Source organism: Somniosus microcephalus, chromosome 16 (genome assembly GCF_052327205.1).
Source record: "Somniosus microcephalus isolate GS21.2 chromosome 16, FLI_Smic_1.0, whole genome shotgun sequence".
Lineage (NCBI taxonomy): Eukaryota > Metazoa > Chordata > Chondrichthyes > Squaliformes > Somniosidae > Somniosus > Somniosus microcephalus.
The window spans coordinates 8,343,675-8,366,884 of NC_141002.1; the positions used below are offsets into that span (position 1 = coordinate 8,343,675).

General features: G+C 46.6%; 1 protein-coding gene across 2 annotated transcripts in view; it reads right to left on the reverse strand.

Annotated features, from left to right (window-relative positions):
• braf (B-Raf proto-oncogene, serine/threonine kinase) overlaps positions 1 to 23,210 on the reverse strand; it is a 162,903-nt gene that overhangs the window by 31,583 nt on the left and 108,110 nt on the right. The window contains exons 10-13 of one of the 2 annotated variants that reach the window (XM_086008585.1): positions 22,987 to 23,106; positions 10,174 to 10,310; positions 3,995 to 4,112; positions 1,765 to 1,849 (exon numbers count right to left, since the gene is read on the reverse strand). In XM_086008585.1, the coding sequence (XP_085864711.1) occupies positions 1,765 to 1,849; positions 3,995 to 4,112; positions 10,174 to 10,310; positions 22,987 to 23,106 (460 nt within the window). The remainder of the gene's footprint in view (positions 1 to 1,764; positions 1,850 to 3,994; positions 4,113 to 10,173; positions 10,311 to 22,986; positions 23,107 to 23,210) is intronic. The other variant, XM_086008586.1, reaches the window with a different exon arrangement.

Genomic DNA, 23,210 nt, shown 5'->3' on the forward strand with positions numbered 1-23,210 from the left:
TCAGTCACCGTTTACCTTCAGATGGAAAGTGGAGAGTTCTGCCAGGTGCAGCATCAACAGAAGGAACGTTATCACAACATCCAAGTCATCAATCTAGATGACAAATGAGGAAGGGTTAAGCATACTTTCCCAAAGGACCCATGAACAGGTGTTGCAATCAGACAATGAACATCCATGAATTATGAACCGATCTCTTTTCCCTCAGAGGAAGGTGTGCATACTGTTCACAGAATGTCAAATGCTGTGCTCAAAGAATCAAAATGACAATGGCTATTGTTCTTCAGTGGACATCACAGGAAATCCTCCACTTCTGAGCCACAAAACGGAGCATCACAAATTGGCTCATTTGTTCCCAAGTCAACCGGACAGTCCGGTATCAGGTTCTCATTGAGAGTTTCTCTCAACTCCTCTAACTACTTTCCATGGCCTTTGACAAAATTGCCATTAGGAATACAGATCTGCAATTATATGGTTCAACAAACCCTTCTTATGGATAGGCAAGATGCTTTCTACTTCAATAAGACTTCCATGATTTACAGGAACAGTTGAAAATGCCTCAATAGCTCGAGAAGCTGAGCCTCGATACCAGCAGTTGCTCTAGGCTTAAGCTTTTGAAGAGATCATTTAAAATGTGCCTAAACACGATCTGGTTTCAAGACTTTGATTGAATGTTTGGTGCAAGAAGTTGGCTTTTCTTTCAAAACAAAGTTGAACAACTGCGCTTTACTCAAAGAGGCGTTGGCCAAGACTCCAACCTCTTCATGTGGAAGGTGAGTGAACTTGGGTTCAATGCACTACACTTTATCTATGGCCAGTTCAGGCAGGACCTTTTTTTACTGGTAGATGAACAATGGTCTGCCACTTCCTCCAGTCGGATCTGTGGTGAAAGCAGCCTTGTACCCTGGTCCATATACCCACAAAATGCTGCTGCTTGGACACACACTAAGTGGTGACAATACGTGCCAGCTGGATCATCACCAACTCCTACCATGGCGTCATCAGTACTCAAACGTCACACAAAAGTCAACCAGAATGGGTAGAAAACAATGTTAACAATTCATATAAACTGTTTTCTTAAATGAAAACAGAGATCAATCTATACATTACTGAAACAACTGATCCCAGCCACAGCAGCATTTGGGGCATGCAATTGGCCTCAGTAGACTCGGATTGGGGTTAGGGAGGGGCGGAAAACCAGAGCCAGGATTACCACCCCTGATTACTGTCCAGTGAGCCGGTTTGGAAAGTACGTGCATGTATGTGTATGGACACTGGATGAAGACAAGATTGGGCTTGGTTGTGGTGTCCTCCACAGTCAAATAATCTGCTTATACCGACCATCTGGGCTCACTCATTAAGAACAGTCACATGCGGAGAGAAACTGCCATCAAATGAACCATAGTACCATGAAGAGGAGGGGACAGAGGGGGAAGAAACTTATGGGGGGAATGGAGTCTTTTAAATTAACAGTACCCTCAAAACAGCTTCTCCAGTTTATGTTCGAGGTCATGTATGGGAAGGTTGAGAGAGATACTACTGAGAGTCAGAATGATTGCACTCCAAAGGGTACAGGGGACACCATTCACATACCGCTAATGATGTCACACCATTCATATATCTCTAATGATGTCACATCATCCATACATCGCCAAGGAAAGCACACCATCTTCACAGCAATCATCAATACTTCTTCAATACTTCAATAATGGTTTGCTGATCAATTGATAGATTCTGCTTTTCAGGATTTCTGTGTCACCCTCTTACCTGAGGACTCCCACTTCATTCTTAAAGGCTTGGAGCTGTTGAGGGGTTGGAGCTGTAACATTCAGCATCTTCACTGCAACATCACCTGTGAACAAACCGCATTTATAGCACATGACACAACAACAGACTAGGTTAACCTTGAAGGCAGCAAATGCTGGCAAAATACCAGCAGAGCTAGCCTGAAAAGAGGCTCCGGCTCACCCAATGGCTGAGAGTTTATCCAGTGAGTAACTGAGCTACCAAGAATCAGCGAGCTTCAATTCACAATGTATACTTATCTCAGGCAGGATGGGGGTTCCCTGAGCTCGTCGGGGGGGGGGGGGGGGGGGGAGGAGAATCACTCGATGGCTGTCCAATTACCCCTGTTGGAAAGTGCGCACGCATGGACATTGTACCAGGACAGGAGTAGGCTCAGCTTGTGGTGACCTCTCTGCAATCAACAGCCTGCTGACACTAGCTGCCAAGGTGAAGTATGACATAGGCACCAGGGTGCATCCAGCAGTCATAGAACCCTACTACAGGACGGAGCCATGGCCTTCAAAGAGGATGGGGAGAAAACTGGGAAGCAAAAGACCACAAGGTAATGCAACTTCAGGCATCTGGCAATGTTTCCAAAGGTACCCCTTACATGTTTCTATCGCCTGCCATTCATTCTAAAGGTGCCCCTTATAGGTATCCATCTTCCAACATTGATTCCATGGGCAGCACGTTCAGAAGAAAAGGGTCTTCTAGTATGATTGGATCCATCCTGTTATTTTTCCTCAAGCATCCGGACATAGGAACATGAGCCTGTTCTGCCACTACCCACATTTGATTTGTATCCTTCGATACGATCACCCATCAAAAATCTATCGATTTCAGTCTTGAAAGTTTCAATTGACCCAGCATCCAGTCTTTTGGGCAGGGCACAAGCACAATGCTGTTGTTGGGTAGCTGATCTGAAGATTCAGCTGGGCAGTGTGTTTGGCGCACTGAGTGACCACTACTGGTCTCAACTAATGCACCTTCAATTACATCAACATCAAAGGTCTTTGGAGTGTAGTTGAAGGCCAGACTGGGAGTAATAGAGAGACAATTCCGATGGGCTAAATGGTCTTCCCTCATCCTTCAATGTTCTCCCTTGGTGGTTGCATCACCAGGCCTGGTCAAACAAGCCTCACCCATCTCTGCTACCATCACCAGGCCTGGTCAAACAAGCCTCACCCATCTCTGCCACCAGCACCAGGCCTGATCAAACAAGCCTCACCCATCTCTGCTACCACCACCAGGCCTGGTCAAACAAGCCTCACCCATCTCTGCTACCACCACCAGGCCTGGTCAAACAAGCCTCACCCATCTCTGCCACCAGCACCAGGCCTGATCAAACAAGCCTCACCCATCTCTGCTACCACCACCAGGCCTGGTCAAACAAGCCTCACCCATCTCTGCTACCACCACCAGGCCTGGTCAAACAAGCCTCACCCATCTCTGCTACTGCCACCAGGCCTGGTCAAACAAGCCTCACCCATCTCTGCTACCACCACCAGGCCTGGTCAAACAAGCCTCACCCATCTCTGCTACTGCCACCAGGCCTGGTCAAACAAGCCTCACCCATCTCTGCTACCGCCACCAGGCCTGGTCAAACAAGTCTTGGCAATGACAATACTGAAGGGTTGAAGCTGCAAAGACCTTGCACTAACTCATCATGAAGAGGGCCTGGGCTGTAGTCACACTCTCTCCTCAGCCAGTGCGAAGAAGGTAATTCACTAACTCTGAAATCCTAAGATTGGTGATTTATTGATCAGCATGAGCCAGATTAACTCCGAGAGAAAACCAGACAGTCTGTTTTAATACATTCCCACTCTCTTCAGTTTTGCACAATGATATGATGTCATCGCACAATATGCTTCCACTGAAGGCCGGGTAGAGAGAAATTACAGAACGATCCTGTTTACTTGGAAGAGGAGACCCTCATTTTAACATGGAGTCTTTATACAAATTGTTCCATCATTAATAGTGAGCATAAGAACATGCATCTGTAAAACACAGCAATTATATATTATAGATGGCTCTCAGAGAGGACATTAGAGGCACTCCAATGGATTGCAAGTTCCTGAAATACCCCTACTGTGGACTGACATACACTCCATAACTCTTTGGGTCATTGAGATTTTCAGATATATGTCAAATAGCAGCACCGATCCTCTCCAAGGTGACCCCAACCTCTTGATTACCCCACCACATTACGTACCGTGCCACTTTCCCTTATACACTGTTCCAAATGAGCCTGATCCTATCCTTTGGCCCATCGTGATCTGTCCTTCTGAAATCTCCCAGTCGTCACTGGAGTCCCTTCGACCCAGAGTTTTCTACAAAGCAGAAACAATCATACATAGAAGGTAATAAAACTCATGTTGAATATTTGTAGTGTAAGTATTAAATAACATTCACTCTGAAAGTTCCATTCACACCAACTCTCCTCTCGTGATCAGTGCCATTCACACTAACCTTTTCTTGAGGGCCACCATTCCAACCACCATCTTGCTCGAAGGCCACTTTCAGAATGTTGCAACACGCAGTGGGTCTGCCCCTGCGATTCCCCAAGCAGCAAGTCCTCGAGACCCAATCGCTCTACTAAAAGATCTTACCCCCCCCCCCTCCCTGATGTCTTAGACATCTTTTTTGAACTTTGGCAGCATGGAACATAAGAAATAGGAGCAGGAGTAGGCCATTTGGCCATTCAATAAGATCATGGCTGATCTTCTACCTCATCTCCACTTTCCTGAACTATCCCCATATCCCTTGATTCCCTAAATATCCAAAAATCTATTGATCTCTGTCTTGAATATGCTCAATGACTGAGCCTCCACAGCCCTCTGGGGTAGAGAATTCCAAAGATTCACCACCTTCGAAGTGAAGAAATTTCTCCTCATCTCAGTCCTAAATGGCCAACCCCTTATTCTGAGACTGTGACCCCTGGTTCTAGACTCCCCAGCCAGGGGAAACATCCTCCCTGCATCGACCCTGTCAAGCCCTGTAAGAATTTTGTATGTTTCAATGAGATCACCTCTCATTCTTCTAAACTCTAGAGAATACAGGCCTAGTCTACTCAATCTCTCCTTATAGGACAATCCCCCCATCACAGGAATCAGTCTGGTGAACCTTTGTTGCACTCCCTCTATGGCAAGTATATCCTTCCTTAGATAAGGAGACCAAAACTCTACATAATACGCCAGGTGTGGTCTCACCAGGGCGCTATATAATTGCAGCTTATTAAGGAGATGATTAAGAGAATGAGCAAATTACCAGGACAGGCGGATTGTTGAGACCTGGATACTGGACTCCTTAACAACTAGATGTTACATTGGGAAGATAGTAGGGATGGTATTTTGGAGAGATGAGATTGAATGGGCCAAAGGACCTTCTGCATCATCTGAACCTATCTTGCGATCTGTCACTAAGTAAACTGTACAGTATGAGGTCTAACAAGTATTGGAAATGAGCCAGGATTGTGTTGGACATCCTGGAGAGATGTCTGTTGGACATTTTGGGGAGTTAAAGGTTAACAGTCGAACTTCTTTGTATCTTGGAGCAACAGGCTTTCCAATATAAACAGGATGACTTTGATGTGTCGTGAGAGGAATGCATAGCTTGTCTTCTGATCTATAAAGTGATTATGTAAAGAAATACATAACAGTAATGACGTCACCCATGAATGATTAAAGTGTAACATTAGGGGCTAGGGTAATAAAACATGGGTAGGAATAATCCATTAGCTATAGTATCGAAAGATAACAGTTGGTAAAGCTTTTTCTTCAAAGGGTTTAAGGACAGTTAGATCAGGAAGTCTTGTTTAGGGGAAGTAGTTTTGTGGTAAACAACTACAAGTGTTTACATAAATAGTCTGTCTTCAAAGGATTTGGGAACAGATACGTCATGAGGTCTTATCTAGGACATACACCTTTGATGTAGCCAAAATATGGTATATAAAGGAGCATGGTTTTCAGCATTTCTTTGGAGGGCTCGAAAGATAGAGAAACCGAAAAACTACTCTCTGTATACAGTTAGGCTGATCACCTGTACTGTGTATCAATAAAGTCTGTTCTGTATACCGCACTACGAAGTGTCTCGTGCTCACTTGAAACGTTGTTGTGAACCAGAGGAAGATGGAGGCTGACTGCCAACAGATTGCAGAATCACAACTCTCAGCAGCAGAAAATCCATCTAAACACCAAACACATCCCTTCCACCAGAGCCACGCCACGATTCAAAAAGTGACGCGGGTAAGAGGAGGCAGCTGATTGGGTGAGTACGGCCAGGTGAGTATTTATAATACTCTATAGTTTGACAGTTAAGGTTAATAGTTTATAAAGTTTAGAAGGTCTTAATTTTTGTGGTTATAGGTTCTAAGGTCTCTGTTGTGTAGCGGGGAGTGCTAATAAACAAGGGCCCTTGAGTATATCATTTAATTGTAATTAGTGACATTGATTTGATTTAATTTAAATTAATTAAAGGGTAAGTCATGGCAGCACAGCTCGGCCCCATAGCATGCTCCTCCTGCACTATGTGGGAAACACTTCCTGTGTCCCTGACGGCCATGTGCGCGGGAAGTATATCCAGCTGCAGCTACTGGCAGACCGCACTGTGGCGCTGGAGCTGCGAATGGATACATTATAGTGCATTTGCCATGTTTCTGCCCAACCACCCAACCTGTCCAAATCGTACTGGAGTTTCACGACATCCTCCTCACAGCATACCCTCCCACCCAGCTTTGTGTCGTCTGCAAATTTGGAGATATTACATCCAATTCCCTCGTCCAGATCATTAATATATATTGTGAACAGCTGGGGTCCTAGGACCGATCCTTGCGGTACCCCACTAGTCACTGCCTGCCACTCGGAAAATGACCCGTTTATTCCAACTCTTTGCTTTCTGACGGCAACCAGTTCTCTATCCAAGTCAATACCTTGCCCTCAATCCCATGTGCCTTAATTTTGCATGCTAATCTCTAATGCGGGACCTTATCGAAAGCCTTCTGAAAGTCCAAATACACCACATCCACTGGTTCTCCCTTATCTATTTTACCAGTTACATCCTCAAAAAATTCCAGTAGATTAGTCAAGCAAAATTTACCTTTTGTAAATCCATGTTGACTTTGTGCTGTGAGGAGGATGCAGAGAAACTCCAGTATGATTTGGACAAGTTGGGTGATTGGGCAGATGCAGTATAATGTGGATAAATGTGAGGTTATCCACTTTGGTGGCAAAAACAGGAAGGCAGATTATCTGAATGGCAATAGATTGGGAGCAGGGGAAGTGCAACGAGACCTGGGTGTCCTTGTGCACCAGTCGCTGAAGGTAAGCATTCAGGTGCAGCAGGCGGTTAAGAAGGCAAATGGTATGTTGGCCTTCATAGCGAGAGGATTCGAGTAAAGGAGCAAGAATGTCTTGCTGCAGTTGTACAGGGTCTTGGTGAGACCACATCTTGAGTATTGTGTGCAGTTTTGGTCACCTTATCTGAGGAAGGATGTTCTTGCCATGGAGGGAGTGCAGCGAAGATTCACCAGACTGATACCTGGGATGGCAGGAATGACGTATGAAGAGAGATTGGGTCAATTGGGCTTGTATTCGCTAGAGTTTAGAAGAATGAGAGGGGATCTCATTGAAACTTATAAAATTCTAACAGGACTAGAGAGACGAGATGCAGGAAGGATGTTCCCGATGGCAGGGGAGTCCAGAACCAGGGGTCACAGTCTAAGGATAAGGGATAATCCATTTAGGACTGAGATGAGGAGGAATTTCTTCACCCAGAGAGTGGTGAACCTGTGGAATTCTCTACCACAGAAGGCAGTTGAGGCCAATTCATTAAATATATTCAAGAAGGGGTTAGATATATTTCTTAAGGCTAAAGGGATCAAGGGATATGGGGAGAAAGCAGGGACAGGGTACTGAATTTGGATGATCAGCCATGATCTCATTAAATAGCGGCGCAGGCTCGAGGGGCCGAATGGCCTACTCCTGCTCCTATCTTCTATGTTAACTGTCTTCAGAGTGAAAGACAGTTTTGATGCCAAGAACATCATCTTGATAAATTCAGCCAGTTCAGACTCATTGCCTTTGAGACCACTAAATCAAGGCATAGACTGACTATTGACTGCCCTCAATATTTAAGTATGATGCTTACAAGAAAGAGCTCGGAGCTGAGAGGCCAAGCCCAAAGATTACAACCATTGGGTATTGAGGAATAACTCCAGTATCCAACACCCTGGATGCTGTAATCAATAGGGATATATTGGCAACTGGCTTCCTGTACATGCATTCCTCCTGTGCACTTTTTGTATGTAGGTCTATGTGTAAGTATCTGCTGTTTAGTTTTACTTTACGATGTACTGTGTCATTTATATAAAGCATCAGTGTATGTGCTCAGAAGACTATGGTCCAGGATGTGTTGGTAACTGCAAAGTTTCAGGAGTAAGATCTCTGATTCCTGGCCTGCAAAACACCCATTTTCAAAGACAGGCACTGCCAATACAGACAGCTGATGCAGAATTATCTCTTTTTTTTAAATTTCAGAATTATCCCTTTTGAGAGTTGGTGAGCTGCTCCTTCCTGGGATGGGGTTTTGCTTCAAGTAATAAATTCCAATGTGTTCTGTAGTGCATTCACCAAAAGGTTTTCCCTTGTAACCAGTAACAGTTACATAACCAGAACATCGTGTGCCCTGAGCAGGGCGAGCACGCCCATTGTTAAGAACCTCAGAAGCACGTCTTTGAGAACAGTTTTGCAGTCTGCATATTCTGCCCATCAGCAAAGGGAAAAATGAGCACGGCCTTCTCTTCAACTGACAGGAGGGGGCATTTATCCCTGTTGCCCCTCATTTAGTCTGCTCACTCCTTCCTATACCTTAAACCTGTGGTAACTAGACCACCCGTCCCCCAAAAACCAATTAAATTATCTCACCCTTTTTCCTTACTAGCTACCCAATAGCAAGAATTGATGGCCCAGCTTCTGGTTTGTACATAGACCTTATGATTTCATTTAACTGAAGTTCATAGTTCGGAGCTGTACCTCTCTGTTGAAAACTGTTTCCTATTCTCCTCACAGTGAACATCCACTCTGAGGCTCAGGAACAGGGCCCCAACTCTTCTAAACTCTTGTAGACTAGTCCAGGAACAGGTCCCGGCTGAAACATTGAGGGGCAGCACGTAAAATGACACCCAACACGTGCTATCTGGGCACTGACCTATCAGAAGAAATCTTCCCAGAACCTAGAGGTTTTGAGTGCCATCCGGAAAAAGTGCACATTCTCTTTTTGAATCAGAAGGATCAGAGAACTCCTCCAGAATTCCAACACTAGCCAAAGCAGACCAAACGAGACTTGTGCTGCGGCGTCCAACACTGGCATTAATGAAGCCTCGAAAGCCAAGGGCTGAATCAGGTCAAAACTGCTATGTGGGTAACCAATAATTCTTTGACAAAGGGGAATTTCATAATGAGACATGGGAAGGAGGAAGAAGAGAACAAGGAGCATGTTCATCTGAGCAGGATGAAGGCTTCAGCCAAGAGAGTCCTAGAAGCAAAAGGTTCCAGACCACATTGAGCAGCTTAAACAAAGCTAGACCCGCTCGAGTAAATATGTTGGCAGACACCCTCTTTACTGAACTACCCATTAGAACTATGGATAAAGCCCATAAAGGTCAGCTCAGCCTTTACCCGAGAGAGCGGGATTCAGGGAGGGTCACAAGATTCTACAAGGACTTCAAGCTATAAATAACTCCCAAGAAAAGTAAACCAGCAATTTCTCTCCCAATTGGATGATGGGCCTACACTACTGTTTGTACAAGAATATTAAAATGGGAGATAACTTCACTTAAAGCAACAATTATCAAAATTCTAGATGAAATAGTTAATGTTTAGTCAGTCAACTCCATGTGCGATCTCCAGAATCGGGGAACACCTTGGCATAGTGTGGGCAGGCTGGGCTCTGTCCTGCATTGCCAGAGTGAAGGATGAAACTGGAGAGAGCTATTCCAAGCCAGACAGTTTCCAGTAGACATGTCAAGAGCAACATTTATGGGGTGCCAATGAGCAGATACAGGGGGGCATATGACAAAGTGATGCAACAGTTTCCCCCCCTATTGTCCTGAAAGCTATTTCATCACAGGAGGCATCGCCATCCCCACCCAAAACCTGGCCCTGTTCCTACCAGAAAATCCACACACGCGCACACTTCCGGCAGGTGGGCAACCATTGGGAACTCTGGCCGATCCCTCCCTCCCTAGCCCAGGGAAGCTAGCAGCCACATTAGCCGCCCTTCAGGCCCAAGATTCTCCCCCTGGTCGTGTAAATGCCCCGGTATGGTATCTCAACCTCCCATCGCCCTCGTACAAGGCGGGACGAGGGAGAGAGAGGCCCATCTGTCTCTGCTTACCATCTTATTCCGGTCTTCGGACGATGACGACTTCCTCTCTCGCGGCTGGGTACCAGGTGACTTTTGCAATGTTCTGGCGCTGGTCAGAGATCCGGGCAGCGAAGCAGGCGGGGTGGCAGAGAGCCCCGATGTGGACCCTGTTTACATTTTTTTTTTAAATAAAAGTTGTGACGGGAGGGTGTAGAGAAGAATCAAGAGGTGAGAGAGAAAGCAGAATCATTACTACAACAACCAGTCATCCTTAAAGGCAAGGAGCTAAACTATAAAGTTGGACAGCCCATGCAGGGTACGACACTGGTGAATGATCTCGCAGCCAAAGTGGCTCCTAAAATAAGGAGTGACCATGCACATAACCGATGCTGTATCTTTGATTGAGAGGGGGGAGGGGAGGGAAGGGAAGGAGAAAGAGAGAAGCGTGAAGTTATAGCCGTCAACTGGACATTTCCCGTTTACGTTGCAGTGAGTCAGCTTGGCAGCAACATAAAAAGCACCTCGCCCCCTCTGTTACTGACCCTGTGCAGTGGGCAAGCTGCTATCGTGTGGCCAGGGTTGGCGCGTAGTTCAAACTCTTCAAGCTTTCGTGCCTACTTTAGATCGGAGCAAAAAATAAGACATGACAGAGTAGCTGGAGATAAATATATTGGACACCTTGAAACAGATGAGAGTCCAGTAGGACAGAAACCAAAGCGCTTCACGGCTAGATAGTTACTTTTAGGGGGATTATATAGTCGATAACTGCAAATATTGTGTTTACTTAACGGAGGGCTAGTGCTCAGGCTGCTAGCGAGGATGTCTTATACAGTGGACAGGCTCACTTTTAGGACAGGGTAAAGCGAGAGTCAATGACATGTGATCTGTTGCTGCACTGGGCTGCATTAGTGAGGTTCTGGGAAAGGCGGCAGCTTGCTTTACTTCTCCAACCTCCCAGCTGAGACAGGCCACACAGATCTGGAGGTAAAAGCTTCGATCCCAGATCTTAATCGGGGAACTACAATTGGCCTCAGCCTCCCAAAGCGAAGAAGGAGCAGAAAAACAGAGATCGCTCCTTCCCGCACCCCCACTTCTGATCACAATCCAACACCCCCGCTAAAAAGAGAGGGGACAGAATTAGGCATGGATGTGATGATCCGACAGTCAAATAGCTGCTGGCACTCTCTGGCTGGACTCACACATGAAGTAAATCCATTTAGCTGAGGGAGTGAAGTGTTGCCAACAACCATGGTACTGTACTCCAGCAAGAGTCAGCACCCACAGAACTGTACCCCAGCAAGAATCAGCACCCATGGTACTGTACCCCAGCAAGAGTCAGCACCCATGGTACTGTACCCCAGCAAGAGTCAGCACCCATAGAACTGTACCCCAGCAAGTCAGCACCCATAGAACTGTACCCCAGCAAGAGTCAGCACCCATAGAACTGTACCCCAGCAAGAGTCAGCACCCATAGAACTGTACCCCAGCAAGAGTCAGCACCCATAGAACTGTACCCCAGCAAGAGTCAGCACCCATAGAACTGTACCCCAGCAAGAGTCAGCACCCATAGAACTGTACCCCAGCAAGTCAGCACCCATAGAACTGTACCCCAGCAAGAGTCAGCACCCATAGAACTGTACCCCAGCAAGAGTCAGCACCCATAGAACTGTACCCCAGCAAGAGTCAGCACCCATAGAACTGTACCCCAGCAAGAGTCAGCACCCATGGTACTGTACCCCAGCAAGAGTCAGCACCCATAGAACTGTACCCCAGCAAGAGTCAGCACCCATAGTACTGTACCCCAGCAAGAGTCAGCACCCATAGAACTGTACCCCAGCAAGAGTCAGCACCCATAGAACTGTACCCCAGCAAGAGTCAGCACCCATAGAACTGTACCCCAGCAAGAGTCAGCACCCATAGAACTGTACCCCAGCAAGAGTCAGCACCCATAGAACTGTACCCCAGCAAGAGTCAGCACCCATAGAACTGTACCCCAGCAAGAGTCAGCACCCATAGAACTGTACCCCAGCAAGAGTCAGCACCCATAGAACTGTACCCCAGCAAGAGTCAGCACCCATAGAACTGTACCCCAGCAAGAGTCAGCATCCATAGAACTGTACCCCAGCAAGAGTCAGCATCCATAGAACTGTACCCCAGCAAGAGTCAGCACCCATAGAACTGTACCCCAGCAAGAGTCAGCATCCATAGAACTGTACCCCAGCAAGAGTCAGCATCCACAGAACTGTACCCCAGCCAGAGTCAGCACCCACAGAACTGTACCCCAGCAAGAGTCAGCACCCACAGAACTGTACCCCAGCAAAAGACAGCACCCATGGTACTGTACCCCAGCAGAATCAGCACCCATGGTACTGTACCCCAGCCAGAGTCAGCATCCATGGTACGGTAACATAGAAACATAGAAGATAGGAGCAGGAGTCGGCTATTCGGCCCCTCGAGCCTGCTTCGCCATTCAATAAGATCATGGCTGATCATCCAAACTCAGCACCCTGTTCCTGCCTTCTCCCCATATCCCTTGATCCCTTTAGCCTTAAAAAATATATCTAACTCCTTCTTGAATATATTTAATGAATTGGCCTCAACTGCCTTCTGTGGTAGAGAATTCCACAGGTTCACCACTCTCTGGGTGAAGAAATTCCTCATCATCGCTGTCCTAAATGGCTTACCCCTTATCCTTAGACTGTGACCCCTGGTTCTGGACTCCCCCGCCATCGGGAACATCCTTCCTGCATCTAGTCTTGTTAGAATTTTATAAGTTTCAATGAGATCCCCTCTCATTCTTCTAAACTCCGAGTATAAGCCCAATCGACCCAATCTATCCTCATACGTCATTCCTGCCATCCCAGGTATGAGTATGGTGAATCTTCGCTGCACTCTCTCCATGGCAAGAACATCCTTCCTCAGAGAAGGTGACCAAAACTGCACACAATACTCAAGGTGTGGTCTCACCAAGGCCCTGTACAACTGCAGCAAGACATCCTTGTTCCTGTACTCGAACCCTCTCGCTATGAAGGCCAACATGCCATTGGCCTTCTTACCGCCTGCTGCACCTGCATGCTTACCTTCAGCGACTGGTGCACAAGGACACCCAGGTCTCGTTGCACTTCCCCTTTTCCCAATCTATTGCCGTTCAGATAATAATCTGCCTTCCTGTTTTTGCCACCAATGTGGATAACCTCGCATTTATCCACATTATACTGCATCTGCCATGCATCTGCCCAATCACCCAACCGTCCAAATCATACTGGAGTTTCTCGGCATCCTCCTCACAGCACACACGCCCACCCAGCTTTGTGTCATCTGCAAACTTGGAGATATTACATCTAGTTCCCTCGTCTAGATCATTAATTTTTATTGTGAATAGCTGGGGTCCTAGGACCGATCCCTGCAGTACCCCACTAGTCACTGCCTGCCACCCGGAAAAATACCCATTTATTCCAACTCTTTGCTTCCTGTCTGCCAACCAGTTCTCTATCCAAGTCAGTACCTTGCCCCCAATCCCATGTGCCTTAACTTTACACGCTAATCTCTTATGCGGGATCTTATCGAAAGCCTTCTGAAAGTCCAAATACACCACATCCACTGATTCTCCCTTATCTATTCTACCAGTTACATCCTCAAAAAATTCCAGTAATTAGTCAAGCACAATTTACTTTTTGTAAATCCATGTTGACTTTGTCCGATCCTGTCACTGTTTTCCAAGTGCTCTGCTATTACATCTTTTATAATGGACTCTAGCATTTTCCCCACTACCGATGTCAGGCTTACCGGTCTATAATTCCCCATTTTCTCTCTACCACCTTTTTTGAATAGTGGGGTTACATTAGCTACCCTCCAATCCATTGGAACTGTTCCAGAGTCTATCGAGTTCTGAAAGATGACCAGCAATGCATCTACTATTTCTAGGGCCACTTCCTTAAGTATCCTAGGATGTAGATTATCAGGCCCTAGGGATTTATCGCTCTTCAATCCCCTCAATTTCCCTACAAATACTGATTTCATTCAGTTCCTCCCTCTCATTAGACCCTATGTTCCCCGACATCTCTGGAAGATTATTTGTGTCCTCCTTTGTGAAGACAGAACCAAAGTATGGATTTAATTCGTCTGCCATTTCTCTGTTCCCCATTATAAATTCCCCTGATTCTGACTGCAAGGGACCTACGCTTGACTTCACCAATCTTTTTCTCTTCACATATCTATAGCTTTTACAGTCAGTTTTTATGTTCCTTGCAAGCTTACTCTCATACTCTATTTTCCCCCTCTTAATTAATCCCTTTGTCCTCCTTTGCTGAATCCTAAACTGTTCCCAATCCTCAGGTTTACTGCTTTTTCTGGCCAATTTATATGTCCTCTTCTTGGATCTTATGCTATCCCTAATTTCCCTTGTTAGCCACGGTTGAGTCACCCCAGCAAGAGTCATCACCCGTGGAACTGTACCCCAGCAAGTCAGCACCCACAGAACTGTACCCCAGCAAGAGTCAGCACCCATAGAAATCACAGAAACCCCACAGTGCAGATAGAGGCCATTTCGGCCCATCGAGCCTGCACCGACACATATCCCACCCGATCCCCGTAACCCCTACACATATCCCACTCTATCCCTGTAACCCCACGTATTTAATCCCCCTAACACTAAGGGTCAATTTATCATAGCCAATCAACCTAACCCGCACATCTTTGGACTGTGGGAGGAAACCGGAGCACCCGGAGGAAACCCACGCAAACACGGGGAGAATGTGCAAACTCCACACAGACAGTCACCCGAGGCCAGATTCGAACCCGGGTCCCTGGCGCTGTGAGGCAACAGTGCTAACCATTATGCCACCGTGCTGCCCGACTGTACCCCAGCAAGAGTCAGCACCCATAGAACTGTACCCCAGCAAGAGTCAGCACCCATGAAACTGTACCCCAGCAAGAGTCAGCACCCATGGTACTGTACCCCAGCAAGAGTCAGCACCCATGAAACTGTACCCCAGCAAGTCAGCACCCACAGAACTGTACCCCAGCAAGCGTCAGCACCCACAGAACTGTACCCCAGCAAGAGTTAGCACCCACAGAACTGTACCCCAGCAAGAGTGAGCACCCACAGAACTGTACCCCAGCAAGAGTCAGCACCCACAGAACTGTACCCCAGCAAGTCAGCACCCACAGAACTGTACCCCAGCAAGAGTCAGCACCCACAGAACTGTACCCCAGCAAGAGTTAGCACCCACAGAACTGTACCCCAGCAAGAGTCAGCACCCACAGAACTGTACCCCAGCAAGAGTCAGCACCCACAGAACTGTACCCCAGCAAGAGTCAGCACCCATGGTACTGTACCCCAGCAAGAGTCAGCACCCATGGTACTGTACCCCAGCAAGAGTCAGCACCCATAGAACTGTACCCCAGCAAGAGTCAGCACCCATGGTACTGTACCCCAGCAAGAGTCAGCACCCATGGTACTGTACCCCAGCAAGAGTCAGCACCCATGTTACTGTACCCAGCAAGAGTCAGCACCCGCAGAACTGTACCCCAGCAAGAGTCAGCACCCACAGAACTGTACCCCAGCAAGAGTCAGCACCCACAGAACTGTACCCCAGCAAGAGTCAGCACCCATGGTACTGTACCCCAGCAAGAGTCAGCCCCCACAGAACTGTACCCCAGCAAGAGTCAGCGCCCATGGTACTGTACCCCAGCAAATGTCAGGACCAACAGAACTGTACCCCAGCAAGTGGCAGCATCCATGGTACTGTACCCCAACAAGAGTCAGCGCCCATGGTACTGTACCCCAGCAAGTGTCAGCACCTTCCGAGGGGGCATGCCCATGACCAACAGCGCACTGGCCTATTCATTAACCTTCAATAACAATAACTTGTATTTATATAGCATCTTTAACGTAGTAAAACGTCCCAAGGAGTTTCACAAGAGTATTAAACTTCCACACAAGCATGAACAAATTTTCAGTCCTTATGGTACCTAAAGTAAGCACATTAGCTTAAAGAGTTAAGTACATTTCGTGCACAATCTCAGCACCTTTTTGTTTTGCACATCAGTCTCAGAGAACCCTTAGTGATAACTTGCTCTAAAAAGAGTGTACATTTTGGGGAGGGGGTGGAGGTAAAAAAGAATTTTTAGAGAATAATCTTTCTTCCCCCACAACCCCAAAAGCATAGAATACAGAACGTAAGAATAAGCACATCATGGAAACTGTGTGCCTTTCAATCTGGCTCGGGCTGCACATCGAAACCACTTCAGTGAAAGTTAATTCTGTATTTGGTTAAGAAAGGTATCCCGTCTTCGAACAATTTTTAAAAAATAAATTGAAGAATTCTTTTTGCCAAAACGATTGCTATAGGGCCGATAATTTATGTTAATAAGCAGTTGCATAAACCAGAGAAAAGGCACACCGTCTCTTTCACTAAACTTAAGGAGTGACTCTAAATTATAAAACAGTGCAGGAATGTGTTCGACAAGGAAACCAGGTGCTGATCAGAAGCAGTATTTTGTTCATAGGCCTCGAGAAAGCTGAATGTGATTCTTGTTTTCCCCAGACTGTGCTAAGTTTTATACAGCAGTGATCTTCCCTCTCTGCTCATATAGGAATGTTTCCCTCTTCAGGTTCCCTCCCATCTCACCTCCTGCTTGCTAACTTCTTCTTGAAGGCCCCACCCCAAATAGTTACAGGAAACTCTCGATTTACCGGCACCTAAATAACCGGAAATCTCTGTTAACCGGCAAAATTCAGGAGTAGGTTCAGGTAAGTTTTACTTCATATTAGTGGCAGTTCCTGGATCTGTGGCTGTGTAACTGGGGCTCCTACACTTGTTGCTAAGCAACAGGGAAGCCTGGATTTGTTGCTGTGTACGGAGCTCTCGTACCTTTTAACTATACCTCTCTGTAATCCGGACTTTTTGGTAAACCGGCACCACGCCGGTCCCGGATACCAAAGAGTTTCCTGTACAACAGTGACTGCACTTCCAAGTAAGTGGCTGGCTTGTGAAGAGCTTTGGGACATGTGGGGGATGTGAAAGGTACTCCACCAACGCAAGTCTGCTCATTTAGTGACTTGCTTGGTGTAGTGTCTCAATAATGCTCCAATCCTGACTCGGTAATGATGAAGCACGAGGAAAGGGGAAGGGGCGGGTGGAACTACAGATAGTTAAAATCCATCAGTACTACAGCTCCTGCATCCAACTGCCTAGCCTAACTGTAAATCATTTGTTAAAACAGAAGCCTAAGGAAGTGTCCTCGACCTGTGGAGCAATGGTACCTACAGAACACAGCAACAGCATTCCCCACTATTCAGCTGTTCAGGTGAGAGCAGCAGCCAGCCAACATCAAAGCCTTCCGAGTGCAAATAGGGGATGAAATTATAGTTCCCTGTAACGTCAGCAACGGCATGAAAATTACAACTTCAAACTGACTTTATCGGTTTATAATAACCTACAGGTGGGATTTCGCCCCCAATGCTGTGCATTGAGCATGAAAGGAACTAACATACACTGTTAGGCCAATAATGACCTTGAAAAGACAAAAAAAATCCAACATCTGGGTTACATCAAAAGTTGGCTTCATCTAACGGACAAAAGATATTCCAGAAGGCCACACCCCACCAGAAAGGAGGGCCCTTCTTATAACTACATCCAGTTCTACAGCACCTTCAGTGTTGCAAACCTCCCCAAGGCACTTCACAAAGGGGCAGATCAGACACAATCAGGAACTGGGAGAAGGTTAGGAGAGGTGACCATACATGTTGTCAAAGAGCTAGGTTCAAGAGGTGCCTTATGGTGATGTAACAAGGTTAGGGAGAGAGCTGCGAAGCGCACGGACATGGAGGGTGAAGGCTTCGTAAGGAGGGGACACAAAGTTCTGGGTGGATTGGAGTTAGTGTAGGGTGGAGCGCAGGGGGCCTGCTGGGAGGGCGTTGAAAATCGAGCCTAGAGGTGACAAACCAGAATGCTTCCACTATGATCCAGGGAAAGAAATTAGGTGGAAGTAGGCGAAATGAATTTTTAAGACTGACTGATGTGCCACCTCCCTATACTGTCTGGACGTTTTATGAAGAGCTGTGCTGCTTGTGAGTTCCTCCTGACCACCCAGTGAGGGTTCAAACCTTTGCGAGTTGTTATATCGCCAGTCTCCACCCCTGCCTCAGCCCATCTTCTGCTGAAACCCCTCAGCCAGGCCTTTGTCACCTCCAGACGCGACTATTCCAATGCTCTCCTGGCCGGCCTCCCATGTTCCACCCACCATTAACTTGAGCTCATCCAAAACTGCTGCCCGTATCCTAATTCACACCAAGTCCCCTTCACCCATGTATTTATTCGCTGACCTACACTGGCTTCTGGATCCCCAAATGCTTCCAAATTAAAATTCTTATCCTCTGGTTCGAATGCTTCCATGGCCTCGCCTCTCCCCATCTCTGTAACCTCCGCCAGCCTTACAACCCTGCGAGATTTCTGCCTTCCTCCGACTCTTGTGCATACCCCACTCCCTTAGCCCCACCATTGGTGGCCATGCCTTCAGCTGTCTAGGCCCTAAGCTCTGGAATTCCCTCCCTAAACCTCTCCGCCTCTCTCTCCTCCTTCAAGATGCTGCTTAAAACCTACCTCTTTGACCAAACATTTGGTCACTTGTCCTAATGTCTCCTTCTTTGGCTCAGTGTCAATTTTTGTCTAATTACACTCCTGTGAAGCACCTTAGGACATTTTCCTACACCAAAGGCGCTATATAAATGCAGGTTATTACTGTTGTTGTTGTGGTTTAAAGACTAATGATGGGAATTTACCTGGGGATCAGGAGGTTAGCAACAAAAAGGAGAACGTTAGGCTGGGTCTCTTGGAGGTGGAGTTAGCTCGAAGGCAGCACATCTAGTGATAGGAGACGGCAAAACTGAGTTGACCTGTTGCAGAGTCCGTGATCCAATACTGAGCCAGCATAGTTCCCCTCAGACGCTGGTCTGGCTCTCTAATGGGACCCGGAAGGGTAGATCTGTCACTGGAATTCTTCCCTTTCAGTTCAAGATAGCCCTGCCAGCCCAAGCACCAACAGGTTGGGTGGTTCTCGTTGGACAAACAGCAGGAAACTTATCCAGAGCGGTAAGTTTAGTATTAGCTGGTTAAACTACAACAGCATGCCCCGTGCCCCTCAGCTTTGGCTCTTGCTCCTACGTTCTCTGTGGTTAGTTAAGGTGTTACACACACTCCATATCAGGCTAACCATGGCTGGGGCTTTTTCATACATTGAAGGCATTATATAAATGCAAGTTGGCGTTGACAGAAACTCTAATTATTCAGGAGTTGTGCAGAACTAAAGTCAGAATATCCATAGCTTGTTTATCTGTGGTGAAACACAATGCTGTTCTAGGTTCTATTTAAGAGGACCCACAAAGCAAGAATTGGGGCTATGAAACAGGAAGCAAACCAACTGGCGATTATACAAGTGGTATTAGCCTCAAGAATCTCTCTGTTTCCTATAGTATGAGGCAGACTATCCAGCACCCAACCAGGTGAACAACTCAGCTCCAAACCCTTGTCTAACTGGACTTGTAAGAATTTGGCTGAGTGGAGCTTCCCATAACTCACTTAAATTCCTGTGTGTGTTTTTTAAGCAGTGTAACTATTCTCCCCTCCGAACTACACTGCATCCCACCCCACTTGGTGTTGCCCTTTTAACAGCTCATACAACTCTATCCCGAGCCTGGAGATTGTTCGGGTCTTGCCAAAAGGTTCGCAGTCATACTGCAGAATAACTTTAATTGACAAGCCCACGTTTGGAATGGTGGATAGGTTGAAAGTTCACTTACCAACGTAACGTGTGCCGAATCGGCAAAGCAGCTGAGTACCAGGAACCCACGGGGCTCTGATTGGGTATTTGGAGACTGGGGCGACTCCATTTTGTCTTCCTTCAGACAGGTGCCACAGAAGTACTTTTTTAAATTATAAAAGATCATCTTCGTTGGTAGATCAGAGCTGACTTCAGAGATTCCTTTTAGGGGGGCCAGTCACAAACTGACACCAGTCTGCACCGGTGCACTCACGCCCGGTATGAATTGGATATAGGGCTTCCCAAACTAACTGGATATAGGGCTTCCCAAACTAACCGGATATAGGGCTTTCCAAACTAACCGGATATAGGGCTTCCCAAACTAACCGGATATAGGGCTTCCCAAACTAACTGGATATAGGGCTTCCCAAACTAACTGGATATAGGGCTTCCCAAACTAACCGGATATAGGGCTTCCCAAACTAACTGGACATGGGGCTTCCCAAACTAACTGGACATGGGGCTTCCCAAACTAACTGGACATGGGGCTTCCCAAACTAACTGGATATAGGGCTTCCCAAATTAACTGGATATAGGGCTTCCCAAACTAACCGGATATAGGGCTTCCCAAACTAACTGGATATAGGGCTTCCCAAACTAACCGGATATAGGGCTTCCCAAACTAACTGGACATGGGGCTTCCCAAACTAACTGGACATGGGGCTTCCCAAACTAACCGGATATAGGGCTTCCCAAACTAACTGGATATAGGGCTTCCCAAACTAACTGGATATAGGGCTTCCCAAACTAACTGGACATGGGGCTTCCCAAACTAACTGGACATGGGGCTTCCCAAACTAACTGGATATAGGGCTTCCCAAATTAACTGGATATAGGGCTTCCCAAACTAACCGGATATAGGGCTTTCCAAACTAACCGGATATAGGGCTTCCCAAACTAACCGGATATAGGGCTTCCCAAACTAACTGGATATAGGGCTTCCCAAACTAACTGGATATAGGGCTTCCCAAACTAACTGGATATAGGGCTTCCCAAACTAACTGGATATAGGGCTTCCCAAACTAACCGGATATAGGGCTTCCCAAACTAACTGGACATGGGGCTTCCCAAACTAACTGGACATGGGGCTTCCCAAACTAACTGGACATGGGGCTTCCCAAATTAACTGGATATAGGGCTTCCCAAACTAACTGGATATGGGGCTTCCCAAACTAACTGGATATAAGGCTTCCCAAACTAACTGGATATAGGGCTTCCCAAATTAATTGGATAAAGGGCTTCCCAAGCATCTGAGACAGGACCTTCATCCTTCCTACAGGTCAGTAGGAGCCCAGTGCTCTCACCAGCAGGGCTACTTTTCCGTATATAAAAGCAAAGGGTTGGTACAATGGTAATGTCTTTAACGCACTTTGTAAGTGGGATATGACTGAGTAGTTAGTAAAATATAGGCTGGTGCCAGCTATCAGCATCACCAATTGTGTTCTCCAACTTTGATGTTTTCTGTAGAGTCCAGTTGGAGTGCCAACATGACTCCTGGCCAACCGAAACACTGACAGCAGCCCTAATAACACAAGCCCAAGGTTTCGTCCTACATTTTTGGTTAGCTTCTCCCCCACCCAAAAATGTGCTGGTATTGACACAGTCCTGGGCATGTCTTGGAAGCGGGTCTGGCAGTGGTCTAATTGCCGAAGAACCAACTTGCCGCCCTCTGCAGCAGGTTCAGACAGTGCCAGGTTTGGCCAGAGAAATTCTTACAAAAAATGGCGTGTTTACAACTTGTCCACAGTCACAAGAAGCTGGGACACTTGTTAAACTACAACGCTGACAGCATTATTCCCTTTCCGGCTAGAGTTTTACAGGCTACAACTATTTAGCCCACAGAGGGGTGTTAAGTTCCTGTGTGCTTGTTTAGTGCATTGGCCAACATGTTCAATTCTCACTTGAATACATCCACTAACCTGTTTACTTGGGTTAACAAATGCTAAATGAGCATAGAGAGGAATTTAACACCAGCCCACTAAAAATAGGACAGAGGAACTTCTTAGCTGGTCAAATTCAAAATTTTCATAATTGGGTTTAAATAAATCTAAAGCACCTCTTTCCCTTTCCTACGTGACCACTTTACTACAATCAGTAATGTATTTGTTGCTGCAATCATTTTAAAATGTGTAATCTACACCGTTTCTCTGCCATGTAATTTTACCAGTAATTCTGCATGGTCAGTGTCGGGTCATCAGTGGTGATTTTTGCAGCAGCGACATCAAATGCTTACTCACATCTAATGCTGCGCCTCTGCCTGTGCAGCCAAGTTGAAGGAAGGGAAAAGCCACTTGTATGTATGTGTATCATAGCAGACCACGTGAATTATAAAAACATGTGTTAGTACTGACTGAAAACACAAGGTACAGTGATTGTCCTCCAGCATCATGCCCCCTCCACACCCTCTGGTCTCCTGACTCTGGCTTTCTGTGCACCTTCCCTCCCCCTTGATGTGATGTAAAGGCAAGTTATTGTAAAACCGTGCGGTGTGGCCAACCCTAAATGTCTTAAAACCTTATGACTTTCAGCATGTTCAGATAAGAACGCAACTGAAATATCCTTACAATGATCTTGGGACATATACCCATTTTAATTCTGTCATATATCCAGTGTCCTTGACTACAATCTACTTGCTCCCCCTTGGGCAGCCTTCTAGCTGAGGATGCTGGGCTTTATTCCCTTGTATATTCCCATCAAATATAATACAGTAGATGGTCAGCGGGAGAAGCACTCTGGATGGCACTGGGCTTGTTCACACACTTATTGGGTCACGCATCTGCTGCTCCCAGTGAATCACGTTTGCAGCTGGTTTTACTGTGGGGGAACCTTCACTTGCTAGGCCTCGGCCCAATACTGCTTCTGATCGAGCTACCTGCTCCACAGTTCCTGTACACAATGGGTCCGTGGAGCGGATGTGAATCTCAGGTGGAGAAGCAGCGGTGAGAGAACCGGTGCGGTGTGATGTAAATGTGCGTGAGGGAGCGTGCACAGTTGGGTAAGCGAGGCGAGGTGCCCAAGTACCTCTGAATACGGGACCAGGCTCAAAATCAAAGACAATGTCATTGGGGTAAGATTGCAACAAAGGGCTGGGAGTCCGGGAGCGGTACTTCCTGAGGCACCTGACCGGCTGCGTCAAGGGGGCTGCGGGAAGAGAAAAGAAAAGGAGTAAAGGAGCAGGAACAAAAAATCCCTGCAAATAGGGTTCTTTCCTACTGGATAGAGAGAAAAAAATATACAAGAGGGCA